The 22,270-nt window shown below is 45.0% G+C and overlaps 1 protein-coding gene across 3 annotated transcripts in view; it reads left to right on the forward strand.

Annotated features, from left to right (window-relative positions):
• GRAMD1B (GRAM domain containing 1B) overlaps window positions 1-22,270 on the forward strand; it is a 197,958-nt gene that overhangs the window by 42,269 nt on the left and 133,419 nt on the right. For 2 of the 3 annotated variants that reach the window (XM_069554218.1, XM_069554217.1), the window contains exon 2: window positions 18,499-18,576. The exons of the other annotated variant lie outside the window; for it this stretch is intronic. In XM_069554218.1, coding sequence (XP_069410319.1) covers window positions 18,499-18,576 — 78 coding nt within the window. The remainder of the gene's footprint in view (window positions 1-18,498; window positions 18,577-22,270) is intronic. 3 annotated transcript variants of the gene reach the window in all.

The following is a 22,270-nucleotide window of genomic DNA, read 5'->3' on the forward strand; positions in this document are numbered from 1 at the left end:
GACCTTGTTTGTGACAAAGATTTTTGGACTGTCATCTGTGACATTAGGGGAAACCTTCAAAAGACTTTAACCTGGGAAGAGGTTGTTTTAGAAGATAAAGGTGATGGTCTAGTCCATTCTTTGTGGGATGAGCTTGCCTCTACCAACTGTGCTTCCCCAGTGTGTGTGTGTGTGTATGTGTGTGTGTGTGTGTGTTTTAGTGACATCACATTGGTGCTTGAAATCAACCACTGTGGGAGTATTTACAGCACAAAACTCAGCAGATGATACAAATCAGTTTCTTTTCTGATTGGTTGTTAAAAATTTTTTTTTTCAGCACAGTTAAGAGACCATTTCAGTAGGGTAGGACTTAAAGTGGTTTACAGATTTAAGATGTGCCTTAAAAATCCTTCAAGCTCCACCCAGACCCCCAGCATCAGAATCCTTACAAGTGAGGGAATAGGAACCTATTTTTTTTAATGTTTTAAGTCAGTTATGCAACCAGTCTGGAATGACCAGGGCAAGGACAGGATAGGGAGGGAGGAAGCAATGGATATAGTAGGTGTATCAAAGGTAGGAGCAGCAGAACTCAGCGACAGCTTGGAGGTGGGGAGTGGAGGAGAGGGAACTGCCAGAACTATTTCTGAGTTTCTTCTTTGTACAACTAAGTGGATGGATCGTGGTACAGGTGGCTGAGTGAAGGAAGGCAGATGTGAGTTATTTGCTAGAAGAGGTGAGAGTGAGGAAAGGAGAAGATAGTTTTGGACATGCTGTTTGAGGAGTTCATGGAGGCAGGGTTTTGGTCATGTTCTGTAAAGAGCTGGATCCAGGGAACTGATGGTTGGTGGAATGATCCAAGCTGGTGGTACAGGATTGGGAGTCAGCATGTGGGTTGTTGAGGCCATGGACTTGCATGAGATCACTGAGAGAGAATTTGTAGAGATGAGAAGGGGACGGTACAAAGCTCCAGTACTTTGGCCACCTGATGTGAAGAGCTGACTCACTGGGAAAGACCCTGATGCTGGGAAAGATCGACAGTAGGAGGAGAAGGGGGCGACAGAAGATGAGATGGTTGAATGGCATCATCAACTTAATGGACATGAATTCGAGCAAACTCTGGGAGATAGGGAAGGATGGGGAAGCCTGGCGTGCTGCAGTCCATGGGGTCGCAAAGAGTCAAACACAACTGAGTGGCTGAATAACAGCAGAAGAGAAGCCAGAGGAGATCCAGGAAACCCAGTTTATATCAGTTCAGTTTAGTCGCTCAGTTGTGTCCAACTCTTTGCTACCCCATGAATCGCAGCACGCCAGGCCTCCCTGTCCATCACCATCTCCCAGAGTTCACTCAGACTCACGTCCATCGAGTCTATGATGCCATCCAGCCATCTCATCCTTGGTTGTCCCCTTCTCCTCCTGCCCCCAATCCCTCCCAGCATCAGAGTTTTTTCCAATGAGTCAACTCTTCGCATGAGGTGGCCAAAGTACTGGAGTTTCAGCTTCAGCATCATTGCTTCCAAAGAACACCCAGGGCTGATCTCCTTCAGAATGGACTGGTTGGATCTCCTTGCAGTCCAAGGGACTCTCAAGAGTCTTCTCCAACACCACAGTTCAAATGCATCAATTCTTCGGCGCTCAGCCTTCTTCACAGTCCAACTCTCACATCCATACATGACCACTGGAAAAACCATAGCCTTGACTAGACGGACCTTAGTCAGCAAAGTAATGTCTCTGCTTTTGAATATGCTATCTAGGTTGGTCATAACTTTCCTTCCAAGGAGTAAGCGTCTTTTAATTTCATGGCTACAGTCACCATCTGCAGTGATTCTGGAGCCCAAAAACATAAAGTCTGACACTGTTTTCACTGTTTCCCCATCTATTTCCCATGAAGTGATGGGACCGGATGCCATGATCTTCGTTTTCTGCATGTTGAGCTTTAGGCCAACTTTTTCACTCTCCTCTTTCACTTTAATCAAGAGGCTTTTTAGTTCCTCTTCACTTTCTGCCATAACGGTGGTGTCATCTGCATATCTGAGGTTATTGATATTTCTCCCGGCAATCTTGATTCCAGCTTGTGTTTCTTCCAGTCCAGCGTTTCTCATGATGTACTCTGCATAGATGTTAAATAAGCAGGGTGACAATATACAGCTTTGATGTACTCCTTTTCCTATTCAGAACCAGTCTGTTGTTCTATGTCCAGTTCTAAATGTTGCTTCCTGACCTGCATACAGATTTCTCAAGAGGCAGGTCAGGTGTTCTGGTATTCCCATCTCTTTCAGAATTTTTCACAGTTTATTGTGATGCACACAGTCAAAGGCTTTGGCATAGTCAATAAAGCAGAAATAGATGTTTTTCTGGAACTCTTGCTTTTTCCATGATCCAGTGGATGTTGGCAATTTGATCTCTGGTTCCTCTGCCTTTTCTAAAACCAGCTTGAATGTCAGGGAGTTCACGGTTCATGTATTGCTGAAGCCTGGCTTGGAGAATTTTGAGCATTACTTTAGTAGCATGTGAGATGAGTGCAATTATGCGGTAGTTTGAGCATTCTTTGGCATATTGATTACCAAAGTCAGTGGTTCCTTGGAGTGTGGGATTCCTTTAGGCATCTACAAAATATCCAAAGGCTTAATAGAAACCACACATTGTCTGATTCAAATTCTGTTAACCCAGGGTATTGAGGCGCATTATTGGATGCTGAGCTGAATGACAGTTGAGTGCCTTTCACTAAAAACACACATGCAAATTAGCCAGGAGACAGATAGTCTCTCATGAGTTATCTCTTTCAAAATGTGATAGTTGAGAATGTGAGTAAGGGTTCTTGGTGAGGAGGAAGTGGGGATATCTGCAGAACAAATCTCCTGACTTACCCCTCTGACATCAGAGAGGGAACTTTAGCTTCTCATTTTGAGTGCTTTCGATAAAAGGACCAGGATCAAGAGGATTGTCCAAGGGACTTCCTTGGTGGCCCAGTGGTTAGGACTCCACAGCCAGGGGCCTGGATTTGATCCCTTGTTGGGGAACTAAGATCCCACAAGCTGTGCAGTGTGGCAAAAAATTTTTTTTGAAGATCATATTTGGGGGTTATCTGTGGACGAAATGGCTTCTGGCTCTCCTGGGGTTTAAGAGCCCTCTGCAGCTTCCTGAAACTGGATTGGGAACGAGCGGTTTTTCTAAAGGCGGGAGGGGCCACAGGGGGCTGGCTGGCCTTTGAGACTCTGCTGCCCAAGGTCTTAGTGAATTCTCAGAGGCTTCAAGTCCTGGAAAACAACTCATCGGGCTCGTGACCTCCTGAGTTTACTAGTAGGAGACCTGGTGAAGTTGTATTTACTTCACTGGACCTAAGATTTCACTGTGGAGCTAAGTAGTGATTGAAGCCAAAGATACTACTGGGATGTGGGAAACTGGAAAAAGGCAGTATATTCCTTTAGCTGAGAGCAACTGAAGAGAGTTTAAGCTGACCCAAGTACTCCTTGCCCCGTCTCTTCAGGCCCCATCCGAGGGATGTAATGAGGTGAGTGTAGTTCTTTTCATTATGTGAGACCAGAGGCCTAGAATTCTGTCATGGGTGAGGGATTCTTTACCCTTTGTGAAAACTATCTCAGAGCAGGGCTTTTAAGAGAAGGAACTTTTTTTTTTATAATCAAAGCTTTCAAGAGAAGAAACTTTTTTTTTTCAATCAAAGCTTTCAAGAGAAGAAACTTTTTTTTTCAATCAAAGCTTGATTTTCTGTATACATGAGAGCTGGAAATAAGCATGAAAATTTTAAACTCATTGTTTGGGATTAGCAAGTACAAACGACTTTATGTGAAATAGGTAAATAACACAGTCCTACTGTATAGCACACGGATTTCATACAATATCATGTAATAAACTATAATGGAAAAGAATATGTACTTTTGTATATATGTGCATAATTGAAAAGAATAATGTACTTATATGCATATATAACTGAATACATATGTGTACACATATATGTAATACATTTATATACATATGTGTAACTGAATCACTTTGCTGTATACCAGACACTAACACAACATTGTAAATCAACTATGCTTCAATAACAATTAAAAAAAAAAGGAATACCAATGTCAGCCCCCAAAAAGGGTACTAATGTTCAGTTATAAATGAATAAGTCACAGGGGTATAATTTACAGCATGATGACTGTAGTTAACAACATTATATTGTGTATTTGCAAGTGCTGAGAGAGTAAATCATAAAAGTTCAGCTCTCATCACAGGAAAAAAGTTGTAATTATGTAGGTGATGGATATTAATTAGACTTACTGTGTTGATTGTTTTGCAATACATACAAAACCGAATGTTGTATACCTGAAATATAATGATTTATGTCAATTATACCTCAGTAAAATATATAAAAAATTTTAAATTTTTAAATAAAAAAAGAAAATTTAATACTCTTAATTTAACCTTAGAAAGACAGAAGCAAACACAAATTTGGAGGCGTGGACTCCAAAGTCTTTTCACACTGACGTTTCCCTGTGATGTCTAATTGGAGGGGCATGTTCTTTCCTGTGTGCCCTCTGACAGAGGCTCTGTCAAGCACAAGATACAGCTTCTTCACATCACATATCTGAGAGCTGGGTCGCAGCTTTGGCACAGAGGTGGGGCTGGTGTTAGGAGGCCCATGCCAGCCCCCGTGGGTTTTCTTACAGGGGCGACTTTATGTGGAAGGTTCGAATGCATCTAATTCAAGTTGGCATCTCCAGGGCACCAAAACTTGACGCTTGGTCTGCTGCAAGCATGAATGGATGAGTGAACCATGAGGAATTTCTATAGGTGGTGGGCTTCTGGAGGTCACAGGCTGGGCCCTGCACATCCAGTAAGGCCTAGCAGGAGACTTGGAACACAGGTGTTGAGGAAAGGTTGATGAACCTGTGGAAGCACAGTGTAATCCGGAGGAAGCGGGTAATACTGTACTCCGCAAAGTGTTTTCTGGACTGGCTGGGGAGTATTCATCAGAAGTGGAGATGTCACAGAAAGGACAAGCCTTGTGTGTGTGTTCTTTTTTGTTGTTTATTTTTGGCTCTGCTGGGTCTCCATTGCTGTGCATGGGTTTTCTCTAGTTCGGTCATGTGGGAGATGCACTATAGCTGTTCATGGGCTTCTCATTGCAGTGGCTTCTCTTGTTCCGGAGCACAGGCTATAGGCGAATGGGCTTCAGGAGTTGTGGCACACAGACTTAGCTGCTCCAAGGCATGTGGGATCTTCCTGGGCCAGGGCTCAAATCTGTGTCTCCTGCATTGGCCAGTGGATTCTTATCCACTGTACCACCAGGGAAGCTCTTGTGTGTTAATTTATCAGACACATAGTGTACATCTATCATGTGCTAAGCACAATTCTGGGCCCTGGGGATGAAAAGAAATGACACATGAAATAGGATCTTTGCTCTCAAATAACTAACAGTGTGATGGAAGGTATAGGGCACGGAATCGGTAATTCCTGTATCCCAGGGAGGAAGAGCAGTGTGGGGATAAAGGGAAGTACAGTGTGATACAGGACCACTGTGTGGGCGGTGGCCATCAGGGAAGATTTCCCTGAGAAGGTACTACTTTTGGAGGATGATAATAGCTTTAATGTTGAGTATCACTCAATGCCAGATACCTTTCTAAGTATTCTGTAGGTACTAATTTATTTAATTTTCACAACACCCAGGTGAAAAAGATATTTTTGTCATCCCATTTTTTTTTTTTAATTTATAACATCTTTTATTTAAGGAGTACAAAGTACAAATGAGTGAATGTGATGGGAGAGATGGAGAAGATAAATTACCCACCCCAAACCACACGGCAAATTCAGGAACAAAATATGTAATGCCTGTATCATCCCCATTTTATAGAGGGTGAAATGAGTAGGTGGAAAAGTTGCGATTTGGATGTTGTTGTTGTTCAGTTGCTAAACTGTGTCCGACTCTTTGCAACCCCATGGACTGCAGCACACCAGGCTCCTCTTTCTGCTATTTCCCAGAGTCTGCTCAGATTCATGTCCATTGAGTCTCAGTGATGCTAGCTAAACATCTCATCCTCTACTGCCCCCTTCTCCTTTGGCCTTCAATCTTTCCCAGCCTCAGAGTCTTTTCCAATGAGTTGGCTTTTTGCATCAGGTGGCATAAGTATTAGAGCTTCAGCTGCAGCATCAGTCCTTCCAATGAATATTCAGGATTGATTTCCTTTAGGATTGGCTGGTTTGATCTCCTTGCAGTCCACAGGACTCTTGAGTCTTCTCCAGTACCACAGTTCAAAAGCATCAATTCTTCGGCGCTCAGCCTTTATGGACCAACTCTCACATCCGTACATTGACCATGTAAAACTAGAGCCCTCTCCTGCCTCAGTGATAGGAATGAGTGAAGCAAAGAGGGGAGTGAAGGAAAGGATATATTGATACTAGGCCGGGGAAGAGCACAGGCAAAGCCAGACAACTGGAAGGACCAGAGTGGGGAGTGAAATTCTGAAGTGCATGCCGGAGATGTGGGCACTGGGAAGTAGATGGCAGTCAGCTTATTGAGCTTTTGTAACTTAGTTTTAAGTCTAAAGTCAGGAGTTTGAGCTTTGTTCTGAAATTAGGGGACGCCTGAAGGATTTTAAGCTGGGAAGGTGAAGGTGAAATCGCTCAGTTGTGTCCGACTCTTTGCGACCCCGTGGACTGTAACCTACTAGGCTTCTCCATCCATGGGATTCTCCAGGCAAGAATACTGGAGTGGATTGCCATTTTCTTCTCCAGGGGATCTTCCTGACCCAGGGATCGAACCTGGGTCTCCCGAATTGGAGGCAGACGCTTTAACCTCTGAGCCACCAGGGAAGAGCATGATCAAATCTGCATTTCAAGAAGAACGCTGTTGTATCAGTGTCAAGGACAGACTGGAGCAGGGCCGGGTTGGGCAATGGGCAAAGCAGTTAGGAGCCTATTAGAGTAATCCCCGTCAGGAGTGATGAGAGCTTGACCTCAGGCAGTGGCCGCCAGAGTGATGAATGGAGGATGGGATGCCCTGGAGGGATAGAGAAAGTCGCTTAGTGGTGTCTGACACTTTGCGACCCCATGGACTATACAGTCCATGGAATTCTCCAAGCCAGAATACTGTAGTGGGTAGCCTTTCCCTTCTCCAGGGGATCTTCCCAACCTAGGGATCAGGTCTCCTGCATTGCAGTCTGATTCTTTACCAGCTGAGCCACAAGGAAAGTCCAAGAATACCGGAGTGGGTAGCCTATCCCTTCTCCACGGGGTCTTCCGAACCCAGGAATTGAACCGGGGTCTCCTGCATTGCAGGCAGATTCTTTACCAGCTGAGCTATGAGGGAAACCCCTTTGAGAGACAGTAAGGTAGCATCTGCAGGACCTGGTGTGAAGTTGATGAGGATGTGCGTTTCTAATCTTACTGCACCCTTAATTGTGGAGTCAAAGGAAGAGGACAGAAAGATGGTGAATTCATTTTTGGCCATGCTCAGTTTGAGATTCCTGTTGCACCCGAGAGAGTCCAGTACCACGGCAAATGTGCTGTGCTATGCTTAGTTGCTCAGTTGTGTTCAACTCTTGGTGACCCCACAGACTGCAGCCTGCCAGGCTCCTCTGACCATGGGATTCTCCAGGCAAGAATACTGGAGTGGGTTGCCATCCCCAGCTCTAGGGGATCTTCCCAACCCAGGGATCGAACCCAAGTCTCCCACATTGCAGGTGGATTCTTTACCGTCTGAGCCACCAGGGAAGTTCAAGAAAACTGGAGTGGGTAGCCTATCCCTTCTCCAGGGGATCTTTCCCACCCAAGAACAGAACTGGGGTCTCCTGCAAGCAGTGGATTCTTGACCAGCTGAGCTACCAGGGATGCCCCATGGCAAATGTATGATAATAAAAATAAGTATTACTGAGGACTTCCCATGTGGTCGGGTGACCAAGTGTCCACCCTCCCAATGCAGGGGCCTGGGTTCAATCCCTGATCAGAGAACTAGATCCCACATGCCACAACTAAAAATCCCACAGGGCTACACTGAAGATCAGAGATCCCATGTGCTGGCCAAATACATAAACAAAGAAATATATATATATATATATATATATATATATATATATATAAGTATTATTAACATTTTTGTGGTACTTATTACTTGCCAAGACTTCTATTAAGTGCTTTATATCATTAACTTGCATAGTCCTCCAAACAGGTCTGTGAAGTGACTTACATTTTAAAAGACAAGGGGGCAAGAATGTAAAGAGAGGTTAGTTAACAAGCTGCTCTAAGTTACTCAGATTACAAGAGGCAGAGCTGGAACTCAAATCCTACGTTTGATCTGAAAGCCTCTAAGCTGTGTAATAAAGCTTTCTAGTTGTGCTAATATGGAAGCTAGTAGTCACATGTAGTTACCAAGTTCTTGAAATGTAACTAGTACAACTAAAGAACTGAATTTACAAATATATTTCATTTATTGATTTATTCCTTTGGCTGCACTGGGTCTTGGTTGTGGTGTGCAGGGTCTTTAGTTGCAGCATATGGGATCTAGCTTTCTGACCAGGAGTTGAACCTGGGCCTCTTGCACTGGGAATGTGGACTCCCAGCCACGGAACCACCAGGGGAGTCCCAAGGAAGTGAATTTTTACTGAATTGAAGTAACCACATTTGACTAATGACTGCTCAGCTCTCTGCTATCTTTGGGTGTCATCAATGTGCCCATCATGATTGAAGCTTTGCATGCGGATATGATTCTCTCAGAGATATATTGCAGCGGATTTTAATCTCCTGTGGATTACATTCTCTATTTGAGAATCAGATGAGAGCTATAAATCCTCTCCCATGAATGTGTACTATAACAACTTCATAGATCCACAAAACCTAGGCTCCCTGGGCATAAAGCTTGGAAGAGCAAGATGCCCAATAAAATGTGAACTCATTGAGGTGTGGAGTTTCAGCTTCAGCAGCTGATGCTGAAGCTGAAACTCCAATACTTTGGCCACCTGATGTGAAGAAGTGACTCATTGGAAAAGGCCCTGATACTGGGAAAGATTGAAGGCAGGAGGAGAAGGGGACATCAGAGGATGAGATGGTTGAATGGCATCACTGACTCAGTGGACATGAGTTTGAGTAAACTCTGGGAGTTGGTGATGGACAGGGAGGCCTGGCGTGCTGTAGTCCATGGGGTCGCACAGAGTCGGACATGACTGGGTGGCTGAACTGAATTTAACTGAGGCATAGAGGTTTCTTCAGTTTTGTTTACTACTCTGTATTTCGTATCTAAATTCTAAAACAATGCCCAGTCTATAGTTGGTATTATGGACTTCTCTGGTGGCTCAGACAATAAAGAATCTACTGCAATTTAGGAGACCCAGGTTTGATCCCTGGGTCAGGGAAGATCCCCTGGAGAAGGGAATGGCTATCCATTCCAGTATTGAGAATTCCATGGACAGAGGCAACTGCCACAAAGACTCGGACACGACTGAGCCACTAATGCTTTCATGATGGGTATCAGATAATTTATTAAATGAGTGGCTTAATGAGTCCTTGGAAACATTTTAGGACCAAACAGAAGAGTCCACAAAGTTTGCTAAAAAAGAAGAGAAACCCATAAACAGGATAAAATCCAAGAACCAGCAGATGGTTGTGTCATTGAAGGCAAAAAGGGTGAAGTTTAAAGAATGGGAATAATCATCAGTGGCAGAACTGCCTGGGTGGTTAAATGAGGTTAGGATAGATAAATAACTATTGTCATTGGCTGGCAGTAACAGAGGTCCTGGTTGATGGCAAGGCAGGGTAGGAGTGTGGTCCAGGTTGCAACAACTAATTCACGAGTCAGTGGTGACGAATAGAGGCAGAGGTCTCAATCTTGGTTGCCCCCCAGAATCACTGGACACTTTTTAAAAAGATGTATTCTTGAGTAGGCTCAGCCTCTGACTTCATAAATTGGAGGAAGAGGCCAAAGAATCTGCATAGTAAAGCTCCCAGCTTATTTTATTTTTTTTTTAAGTAAGTTAAAGTTTACTGATGGCCGTAGAAGCTTCCCACGTGGCTCAGTGGTAAAGAATCCACCTGCCAATGCAGGAGACACAGGAGACACAGGTTTGATCCCAGGATCGGGAGATCCCCTGGAAGAAGAAATGACAACGCATTCCAGTATTCTTGCCTAAAAATCCCACGGACAGAAGAGCTGGTGGGCTACAGTCCATAGGCTCACACAGAGTCGAACACGACTGAGCACGCACGCGCACACACAAAGGAGCGTTAGATGTGATAATATTTTAAATGTTTTAAGATGAAGAATTTTAAATTACCTAGAAAAATCAGAATAAATGAGATATGCTTGAAATAGGGAGATAAGTATCTTTTCTTTATTTTTAATAACCACTTAATCACAACACGTTAGATGTAAATCTGTGATACAGTTGTGATGAAGTTTGGCAATCACCAAATAATGTGTTTGTTCAATTAAAAAATGGCCCTGAAGGAAAAGAAGGAAGCATAAAGGAGATAGGGAGAGATTTTTTTTAAAGTCAGAGACATGGATATGTTTACAGGCAAAAAAGCTATTAAATAGAGAAGTATTGGGAATTCCCTGGCTGTCCAGGGGTGAGACTGTGCTTTGACTGCCAAGGGCATGGGTTCGATCCCTGGTTTGGTTGTTGTTCAGTTGCCCAGTCATGTCCAACTCTTTGCGACCCCAGGCACTGCAGCCTGCCATGGTTCCCTGTCCCTCTGCATCTCCCAGAGTTTGCTCAAGTTCATGTCCATTGCATCAGTGATGCCATCCTACCACCTCATCCTTTTTGCTCTCTTTCCCTTCTGCTTTCAATCTTTCCCAGCCTCGGTTTTTTTCCAGTAAGTCAGCTGTTCACATCACGTGGCCAAAGTATTGGAGCTTCAACTTTAACATCCGTCCTTCCAATGAGTATTCAGTGTTGATTTCCTTTAAGATTGACTGATTTGATCTCCTTGCTGTCCAAGGGACTCTGAAGAGTCTTGGATCCCTTTTTGGGAAATTAAAAATCTCATAAGCGGGGCAGCACAGCCAAAAGCAACAGCAAAACCTAAATAGAGGAGGATAGTGAGTTGTAGTGAGTTGAAAGACATTTAGCTGGATTCTGAATCCCTGAATCTTTGACCAGCTACCCACCTTGCTACTTGTTCCCAGGGGAATCATTAAGCAGAAGCAGTCCCTGCTATCTTTGCAGACATATCATTAATTTTCATGCATAGCATGTAATTTTCTAAGTAGTATTTGAGAATATTCAGGTATGTTGTGTAAAAAGCTGGCAGTCCTTGGCAGTGTCTCAAATCACATCTGTTTACTTTCTTTCTATTATTAGACTTTCTTATAGCCGCTTGCCAGATGACAAACAGAAACTATTCCCTTTTATCCTCTACTTATTTGCTACCTGCCTTTCTCCCTCCAGACACCCTTCTTAAACTAAAATGGTAGATGCCAGAGTCATTTTGCAGGTGCATATAATCCAACATGAAAACTCGGTCTTTTGTCAGTGATGGTGTGAGTCTACTTTTCAAGTCAGTGGCTCTCAACACTTTTACCATAAAGGTCTCTTCTGCTGTTTCCCTTCCATGTATTGGATGTTTCAAAGTATTTATCTGCTGAAGTAACTGTGACTATTAAAGTCCAATGAATGTCCAGCATTTCAGGTACACCTGCCAAGGCCCCAACATGGACCTGTGTGTGTCCTCAGTTGTGTCTGACTCATTGCAATCCTGTGGACTGTGGCCTCGCTATGGAATTTTCCAGGCAACAATACTGGAATGAGTTGTCATTTCCTACTCCAGGGGATCTTCCCCACTTCCCCATCGAATCTGAGTCTTTTGAGTCTCCTGCATTGGCAGGGGAATTCTTTACCACTGAGCCACCTGAGAAGCCCAACATGGCCCTAGATGTTTACAAATGGTAGATGGTTTCTACCATTTCTAATCCTCATTACAGTCTTTAAAGTCATGTAGAATATCCTTGTCTGACACTTGGGAAAATAATTTGCCCGATGTCACTGTGCTAAGTGGCAAAACTTGAATCTACCAGACTCCAAATCCTGAAGTCAGGTATTGTGATTAGATTACTCACAACTTAAGCCTCAGTACAGTTCTATAAATGGTGTGTTATTGTTCTTATTTTCCAGGGAAATAGGCTGAGAGAGGGTAAATGACTTGTCAAACTTATAGGGCCAATAAGAAGTAAAGCCGGGGGTGAACCTAGGTTTGTCTGTCTCCGTACTAGAGACAGCCTTCCTTGATAGCTCAGATGGCAGAGAATCTGCCTGCCACTGCGAGAGACCCAGGTTCAGTCCCTGGGTTGAGAAGATCCTCTGGAGAAGGGAATGACAACCCACTCCAGTATTCTTGCCTGGGAAATCCCATGGACAGTGGAGCCTGGCAGGCTACAGTCTGGGGTCACAAAGACTGAGACGCTACTGAGCAACTAACACTTTCAGAGTAATTCTGTTACATCTGCTGCTTCAAATGATTTCTTCCCCCACTTGTACTAATCAAAGACATACATCAATCAAAGCCACACTGAGCTTTTCAGAGCTTCTAATTAGCATAAGATAATTGGTATCAACACACTAAATTGCTCTGATTACAGGCCAAAACAAATGCAAAAAATGAGGCACAGCCTTAGTGTGGGTAAATGTACAGATTCCACCAGGCTCTGGAAATACTAAATGACAGCTCACACATCGCCATAACTGCTTGGAATCTCCAGAATTTCTCAAACCCCTTCTGGGTTTGGGAGTCACAGTAGTGTCATCTGGGTAAGAAAGAGTTGTTTCTGCTTATGAAGCACCAGCTCAAAAAACCTGCCAAATTTAATTTCCCTCAGAGTGAAGCGGTACTTCATAGAGGACAAAAGGACACCTTCCCAGTAGCTTGTGTGTTTAGGCTGAACGTCCTTCCTGCCAGTGCCCAGGGATGAAGGTGGGTGGGGAAGAGAGACCAGTGGGATCATGGGAATTTACCAGTGGATGATGGGAATTTACCTAGACTGCATTGCAGAGCTTCCTGCTCTAGCCTGTGAATTTCTGCCTCTGGGGTGTACGCTGCCTCAGATGGAATGGATTTTTTCCAGCCAACATTCCTGGTTTAGTGTGACCTTCTAGGATAAGCTCCCAGCACTGCCTTGCTGGCAGAGAAACAAAACCAGGACTCTGGATTCAATTCACTTCAGCTAGTTTCCCTTAGGGACATTCTGGAATGTAAAGAAGCGTTTCCCCCACCTTATTTGGTAACTCCGTCTGCTGTTTCAAAATTGAATTTCTATAGTGAATTTTATCAGCAGCTTGAATTTATAACAGGAGAAACTTTTAGTCTTCCTCGTCCCTTTTCTAGCTCTTCTGAGGAAAAGGCAAAAAACGGTTGCTTATACAACTGCTTCCTTGCGTTGTTAAGCTGACTTTGGGTCATTTGGTGCCCAGGCTAAGTCACCCCAAGTCAGACTTTCTGACAAAATATTTTTATCTGTGAGCAACCTCTGCTGGCCTTCCTCTAAATTCTTCTTACCTTCCTTAAGCTGCAGAACCCACACTGGCCACCTGCCTCTCCGAGGCCTTGACTGAAATGGACTCACTCTGGATGTAGCTCTTGACCTTCCAGCCTCCCACGTGCACGCATGCCTGCTGAATCACCTCAGTAATTTTCTGATTCTTTGGACTGTAGCCCACCAGGCTCCTCTGTCCATAGGATTCTCCAGGCAAAAATGCTGGAGTGGGTTGCTGTTTCCTCCTCCAGGGGATCTTCCCCACCCAGGGATCAAACTCCTGTCTTTTGTGTCTCCTGCATTGGCAGACGGACCACTGAACCACAGGGAAGCCCCAAGCCTCCCACACTCCTCTGTAAACAACCTGCTGTGGTGGTGGCCTTTCTTCATGACCTCAGAAGCCTGGCAGATTGATGTAGAGGGCAGGGCAAGCTGCCCAGTGTCCAGGTGGCCTGTATCATTTGAAAAGGCTCATGTAAGAGAGGAGCTGAGAGGTTTTTTGTTTTGTTTTGTTTTGTTTTGAGAGAGAGGTCGTATCTGAATCTCTGGAAATTCTGCTCAACAAAGATCATTTCATGGAGTTGAGTGGCGGATGGGAGTGGTTGGCCTCTATCTCACCTTTAAAGATGGTGGTGAAAAAAATGTTCTGAAAATGGGAGGAGAGAGGACCAGGCTCCTCCTGTTGGGGGAGGAGCCTGTGCACTCTGCAGAGGTTGTTGCGGTGGATTTAGCGTAGGCCTCCTCTGTTTCACGTTCACCTTTTCACTGTGTTGCCTCAAATCCTCCAGCAAAAGTGTCTGCGACCTGTGTCCTTTCACCCTGTTGCCATTGCTGCATGTGGTCCATGTTTGGTGAGTTGAACTGAACCAGAACCCTCTCTTCTGTGCATCCTGAATCTGTTTGAATTTCAAGTGTCAGCAAAAAACCCTTGCTGTTGAGTCAGTTTTCTCTCACCAGCCCCGGAAGGAAATGATCTTTCTCTGGTCTTTGTTTCTGTAGCATTTAATATTGACTTCTAAGAGCTGTCATTTTCTACTTTTAAACGTAGTTTATACTGACTCTTACTTTCCAGATTGTGAACATGTTGAGAGATGTTTGAGATCAGACAGAGATCCTTGTCTGATTTATGTCTTTATTTTCCATGACCCACAGAATGATGCCTTACACATAATAACAGCATTTTTTACAGCAGTTAATGGGCTTCCGGTGTTGCCAGACTGGTGAAGAACCTGGCTGCCAATGCAGGAGATACAAGAAACGAGGGTTTGATCCCTGGGTCGGGAAGATCCCCTGGAGAAGGAAATGGCAACCCACTCCAGTATTCTTGCCTGGAAAACCCCACGGACAGAGGAGCCGGGTGGGCTACAGTCCATGGGGTCACAAGGAGTCGGACACCACTGAGAGCGCACACACACAGCCGTTAATATGTGCCAAACACTGTTCTTGATATTTCTTTAATTCTTAGAATAGCTTTGTATTCTTTAATCCTTATGACTGTTAAGAACTGTCATAACATCTGTCTTCATTTTGTAGGTAAGGAAAACACTGTTTAATAAGTTGCTCAGAGTCGTGATAATAGGAAGTGAAAGATAATCTGAGGCAGAATATTCTAAGGTCTAAACCTAACCTTCATGCTGCCTCTTCTTCATATATGTGCACATAGAGGGCATTATAAATACTTGTTGAATGCATGCAGTTGATATTTCTTAGTTGCTTAGAACCAATAAATAGTTTGAAGGTGATCCATTATTGCTTTTGTCTCCGCTCTCTGAACTGTTTCCTAAGCAATGGGAAGGCCAGAAGGGGGCGCCGGAAGGTTGGTTCTAGTTTTGGTTTCAGAAGCTGGATGGGTTGGCTGCCTTCAGGTTCTGGTTTGGAAGACGGCAGTGCCATCTAGCGGGATAACTTATTAATATCAGCTCAGAATTATTTTTCTGAAACCCTGGTTCTTGTCATTTGGTTCTGGGAGCTCCCTTTTTAGGCTTCCCAGGTGGTGCAGTGGTAAAGAATCCGTCTGCCAATGCCAGAAACGAAGGTTCAGGAAGATCCCCTGGAAGAGGAAATGGCCATCCACTCCACTGTTCTTGCCTGGGAAATCCCATGGACAGAGGGGCCTGGCAGGCTATAGTCCATGGGATCATAAAGGATCGGACACGACTGAGCAGTTTTGATAGCCCGAGGGAAGGTAGGGTGAGAAGGAAGAACAGCCCATTGTAGCTTAAATGGAGTCAAGTTTAATTTCTTCCATGAAGAGGCTGTAGTGCTGAGAGTGGTCATTGGATTGGTGGAACCCCTTTGGGTTTTAGATGGTGTAAAGCACGGGGCTCCAGACACCCCTCCTTCCTGCTTCGCCACTGTGCTGCCAGAAATGTAGACTGATATTTTTCTCTCTCTCTTTTTAGTAGTATTATTTTGGTATTCCTCTCTTGATAATGGGTCTGCTTTGAAATTTGAGTTCTAGTCATCTGTGGGTTGCCTGCTGTACCCTTAACACCTATCCTAGGTTGTATAGAGGAGGATACTTGATCCATATGACATGTCAGTCCCAATGTAAAAAAGTCCAGTGGGTTAGCAACATGATAGTATAATTTGTTATGAGGTTTTTTTAAATTCACTTATTTTTAATTGAAGGATAATTGCTTTACAGTTTTGTGTTTGTTTCTGCCATACATCAATATGAATCAGCCATAGATATACACCCCACCTCCTACCCCAGCTCACCCCTCTAGGTTGTTACAGAGCACTTGTTTCAGCTCCCTGAGTCATACATCAAATTCCCACTGGCGATCTATTTTATATATGATGGAGTACCTGTTTTTAAAAGGCAAGTCAAATGACGAGTAGCCATTCCATAGGGAATGAGTGACAAAAAAAGTGCTCTGTGTACACACTTTGTTCTGCCAGGCGACTGGAAGCTTCGTATGTGGCGCTTTTCTGACTTCTGGCATGTGTGTGTGTTGTGCGTGTGTGTGTATTTGAAAATGTGTTGTAAATTGCTTCTGAGTTCATTTCCTTCTTGCTGAAAGATGGGATCATGAGAGCATGGTTATAAAATCACTTGCTTCTTTGAGGGAAAGTGTGCAGGCACTGCGACAAGCACTTACCCTGTAAGATCGTTCAGAGTTTGCTGTCTGCTGCGGATCTAGTCTAAGGAATATACGGTGTAGAGATCAGTGCTTTTTATGGCTGTAAACTATCCAGCAGAACAAGGGAACAATATTGGTCCTACTGGGCCTGGGTTAGAGTGACATGTATGGTAATAACAATTTATTATCAATAGAATTTATACAAAACAGGGGTTTGCTAACATTTTCTGTAAGGGGTCATACAGTAAATATTTAGGTTTTGTGGGACTAATGGCCTCATTGCTGCACTTAATTCAGTTCTGCCTTAACCTACACAGCTCCGCCCTTGTAGCAAGAGCAGTCCTGATTACTATGTAAATGAATGAGGGTGGCTGTGTTCCAGTAAACCTGTATTTATGACATATAATTTTGAATTTCATGTAATTTTCACGTGTCATTAAGTATTGTTATCTTTAAAAAAACTTTTAATTCCCAACCGTTTAAAAAAGCAAGCACCATTCTTAGACTGCAGGGGCTCCAGATTTGGCCAGGGGGCCATGGCTTAAGGACTCTTGATTAGATACCTGGCGTACTTAATAATTAGCAGTTAATACAAATGACTGATCACCAGCTTTAGGTTCAGCTAGTATCGTAAAATGTCCAAACAGCCTTTCTTTCTCTTGAGTAAGATAAATGACTGTTGGATTACACATAACTTTAAGTGTCATGGTATGTGCACTGTTTGGAAGAGAATTTCCAGACAGAGGCAGAATGAGAGATTAGAGTTTATTGCTCTTTGAACAGCTGACCAGCTCATGGTTCAGCTGAACAGCTGAACCCCTTTCACAGGCTAGTAGCCAGTTTTTATAGCCTTGATGCTTTCGAATTGTGGTGGTGGAAAAGACTTCAGAGTCCCCCGGACAGCAAGGAGATCAAACCAGTCAGTCCTAAAGGAAATCAACCCCGAACAGTCACTGGAAGGACTGATGCTGAAGCTGAAGTTCCAGGACTTTCCCGACCTGATGTAAAGAGCCAGCTTATTGGAAAAGACCCTGAAGCTGGGAAAGATTGAGGGTAGGAGAAGGGGGCCGCAGAGGATGAGATGGTTAGATAGCATCACCAACTCAATGGACGTGAATTTGAGCAAACTCTGGGACATAGTGAAGGACAGGGAGGCCTGGCGTGCTGCAGGTCAAAGGATTGCAGAGTCAAGACACAGTTTAGCAACTGAATAGCAACAAGGCAGAGAATACTCCTACTGGAAGGGTGGATAATAGGGTGGGTATTTTACCTAACTCGGAGTCAAGGACCTAGCAGGTTTAGATCCGGAGGCTCTTGGCAACAGTTGCTACAGGGCTTAGGTAATTCTGGAGATTTTCATCTTGTGACCTTAGTGTAGGGCTCCACAGTATGCACTTTAAGAACTCTGTGAACTGAAGCTCCTTAATCATCATGCTTCCAGGGCTTTAAGGAGTGGAGAAACTCCACCTTCTAATTCCTCTGCTCACCCTCCTTGCCAGCCCTCCCAGGAGGCAAAGAATCCTGCCAGGTGGCCCCAGGCTCCATTAGGTCTCAAGTCTTTGTCCTGCTGGAATTCCCCTCTCCCCCACCACCCCCTCCCCTTCCTGCCCTATCGGCTGTGCCCGCACCTGTGGGTCTCAGGTGAAGAATGGGATTGTTACCCTCTCCTGCAGATCTAGAGGCCCAGGGACAGAGAATGCCAGAGGCACTTGCTCCTTGACACTGGCCTGGGAAGAGCCAGGTAATAGGTCAGGATCTTCCCGGGAGCTTAAGGTAGGATGGGTGGGGTTTTCAGAAGGTCTCAGTTCCACTGCCTACCAGTTCTGTCCTCTGTGTCAACTTCCACGGCAGGGGGAGGGAACGTGTACCTTTAAAATGTTGTAACCCTGTTTCCCTGGAGTCTCAGCGCTTACCCCAGGGTTGAGAAAGGAGGCGAGCGTTAACCGTTCACATCCTGTCTTTCCGCAGCAGCCAGCAGAGCAGCCAGCAGAGCAGCCATGACGATGACTCCAGCAGGTTCCTGAGTCCTCGCGTGCGGGAAGAAAGGTGAGATCGCGTGGCTGGGGAGGACGGGAGGCCAGCGATGACGGGGCACGGGGAAGATGTTTGAGGTCAAGTTTCTGCCAGAAGCGAGAACCACGAACCACGAGAACGGCAGAGAAACAGAAGCTGGCCTGACCTCTGTGCTCCAACACGGGTCAGAAAGAACACTACCCCCTCGACCTGAGAGGGCACTGGTTCTAAAGGCTTTTGGTGCTCAGCAGAGGGAGAAGTCAGTGTGTGGAAACCAAGTCTGTTGGGAAGATGTTGGAGCAGGACCTGAGGTGCCCTGTAAAGGTTGGGAATGCTGTGGATCTGGAGAGGGAAAGGGTGTTTCCAAGCCTGAGGAAAACGGCATGGCCTGGGATGGTGCGTGTGTCATCAGAGTGGTACCTGAAAGCTGGGTTTGCCTCTTGGCTGGGTGTCAACCAAAAGATACTGCCAAGTCAAAGATCCAGAGAAGGGGATTTATGCTAAAGCTAGGGGTACATGCATATTCATGCAGGTGCTTGAATGGAGGAGAATTCAGCATAGAATTGGGACAAAGGTCGACAGAGTTCAGGCTCTAGTTGAAAGAAGTCAGGAGGGTCCTTCCATCCTCCACTTGGGTGGAGGTCTTAGTTCCTGCAGAACTTGCAGACGTGTATCAGGTGATTATGTGCAGTCCTTGACGGGGGTGGGGTGGTAGTGGGGGTGGGGGGTGGCTGGGGGGATGGGGGGGCAACTAGGACTGTGTTTCCTGACTGATTTTCCTTTGTCCCTGTCTTCCCTTACTTCTCTTAAGCTTCTTGGATCACAGAGGCTGGGACCTTCTCTTTAGATTTAGAAAGCTTTATGTCTCTTGCTATAGTTCTCAGTTCTGTGCTTATTACTAGCCATGATTGACAGTTCAGCTCATCAATTTAGGTGGAGGCATGGGGCACCCCTGGGCTCAGATGGTAAAGAATCTGCCTGTAATGCAGGAGACCTGGGTTCACTCCCTGAGTTGGAAAGTTCCCCTGGAGATGTAAATGGCAACCCACTCCAGTATTCTTGCCTGGAAAGTTCCATGGACAGAGGAGCCTGATGGGGTTAGTCCATGGGGTCGCAAAGAGTCTGACACGACTGAACGACTCACATTTTCATTTTCTTCCTGGGGTCTTCAAGGGACAGAGACTAATCACTTTCATCAAGATGCTTGATCAGTTATGATCCGATGGCAGTTCCCTCAGTCTCTAGGAGGCATGAGATATTAGATGGGCTGCAGGCCCAACACTCATTCCCAGGCCCCTGTTTACATTTTCTGAGCCAGAAGACAAATGGGCTCCAGGCTACATGTTTGTGGCCAGACTATCTACATTTTGGGATCTACACCTTGATAAAAGAAACGACAGGAATAGGGTGAATAACAAGATATTGGACCCTTTTATGGTAGGAACAGAGCTAAGCCCTATTAGAAGATCAGGAGGTCATACATTTCCATCCTTGGGGCAAGGGAGAAGCTACACTTGCACAAAAGGTTTAACGAGGTCAAAAAGGCAGGGGGTGCCAGGCTATAGGCATTCTTGCCCTCTGCCTCCCATACGCCCTTGGGATGAAATCCATCTTCACTGAGCTGTATGATCCCACCTAGGGGAGGGTCCCTAGACAAATTAAATGCGTGATAGGGGGTGGGGTGGGGTAGGGGGTGGGGTGGGGTGGGGCTGGTCAAAACAAGATTGCCTAAGAAGCAGACAAAGACCCAGAAGACTGGCCCCTTACAAAGGATTTAAACCTCCCAAAGGTACAACTCTAGCAACTGAACGGAGTTTGCCCATGTGCCCTGCCTTTCTAATGAATGCTTTACTTCCTCTCCCTCCTTGCCTGATTTCTCCTTTCAAGGTAGACAGGGACCAGGGACTTAGATTCTAGCCACTAGTCCCTGTGGTCTATCAGTTAAGATTCCTGGTTTCCACCTAGGTGACCAGGGAATTAAAGTCTCACTTCCAGCCGCTGCTCACTGCTTTGTGCATCTGAAATCATCTAGAGTGGCCTTCGCCCTCTTTTCAGTGCTCTCTGGATTTCGACAACCCATGCTTCCAAAATTGGAAGGGTCTGTAGAGTTCCCCAGCACAACTCCCTTCCCCATGTTGTGCGCTGCACATCTCCGGAAACCGTCCATTTCTGATCATCATGCCTTCAGTTGATGGGCAGCTCCTCAGTCCTCTGTTTTGTCTCTGCCGCTTGCGACGTTCCTGGGAGAGATGAGTAGGTGCCAACTTGCACAGACTCTGCAGCACGTTTTTCCCACGGCTTCTTGCTAACTAGAGTCAGCCTTGATTTTGTTCAGTACTTTGGATTGGATTGTACGCTGATAAAAGTGATATTTTAGCTGTTTCTCTGCCCCATCCCACTGTTGTAGCCACGTGTTCCGGGAAACAAACTCACTCTGAAGGACAATGCAGATAGTGGAGTGCAGTTTATTACACCGGCGGGCCCAGGGCAGAGTCTCCTCTTAGCCAAGGACTCCGACCAGCATTTGTGAAAATCTTTTACACCCCATGTGTGTGTGTCTGAACCCACCACTCCAAATTCCTTGAGACTTACATAAACCGAGGAAAATACAATCCCAATAACCAATCATTCACGTGCTATGTGCTCATGTGCTCAAACAGTCTAACAGTTAGCCAATAATCAATAAACCCGAGGTTACACTCCGATAGATACAGAAAAACTTATGCCCTGTCTGGAGGAAGGGGTGATTAGTGTATGTTTTCTCTTAGGCGATGAGTAACCTAGATACGATCTTCAAGGTTCCCCTGTCTGGAGGGGGTCTTATCCTTCTGTTGTTGTTTTCATAGGCACTAAACACAGAGTTCAGAGTCCATTGGAAAGGTGGCTGAGCATGATCAGCATGAACAGGCCTAAGATGAGTCCAGGCCCTATGAATTCCTTCTTCATTCCCCCGTCCTGATGCTCTTAACTCACATTATGAGCACATTCATAGGGATATATTGCACCCTGGCTCTCCGACCGCCAATTTGGGAGAATGACTACAACCTTCGGGTTACTAAGTTCATAACACATTGTAAAATTCAGGGTCCACAAAGCAGAACTATCAAGACAACTATAACAGTGGTAAATATAGTTTTCCACCCTTCACCCAAGATAGAACCGAAGTCCAGAAAGGAATGTTTTCATTTGACATTGCTTTACCTGGTTTTTCATGTCATCTAAAGCAGTCGATACATTGCCAGATAAGTCAGGAATGTATACACAACATTCAGCCTTAATTATGGCACAGGCCCCTCCTTGAGCAGCTGTGAGTATGTCCACAGCCATGCTATTATGAGTTACCGCTTTTCTCATTTGGATTTGCTCTTCATTTAGGGCTTGGGTGGCTTTTGTTCTATCTAGGAGGGCCTGTTGTGTGAAATTAGTCAAGGCCTCTACTTTAATCATGATATCTGTTGTCCCTATAGAGGATACGAATAAGCAGCAATATACTCATACCATTGAAACACGGATCTTGTCCACCTTGCATGTAAATAAGGTAGATTTACTGGGGCTACCGGGGTAGATTTACAAGTAGGTTAGGCTTTTGTTACACTGGCATTTATATCAAATGTAACCCCATGACCCGAGTCTATTGACTGTAGGTCTTACATCAAGAGAGCAAGGAGAGGTTATGATTGGCAAGAGAGAGGAAGGTCTCTTTTTGTCATCCCAGAAAAGAGCAGAG

Source organism: Ovis canadensis, chromosome 15, assembly GCF_042477335.2.
Source record: "Ovis canadensis isolate MfBH-ARS-UI-01 breed Bighorn chromosome 15, ARS-UI_OviCan_v2, whole genome shotgun sequence".
Classification (NCBI taxonomy): domain Eukaryota; kingdom Metazoa; phylum Chordata; class Mammalia; order Artiodactyla; family Bovidae; genus Ovis; species Ovis canadensis.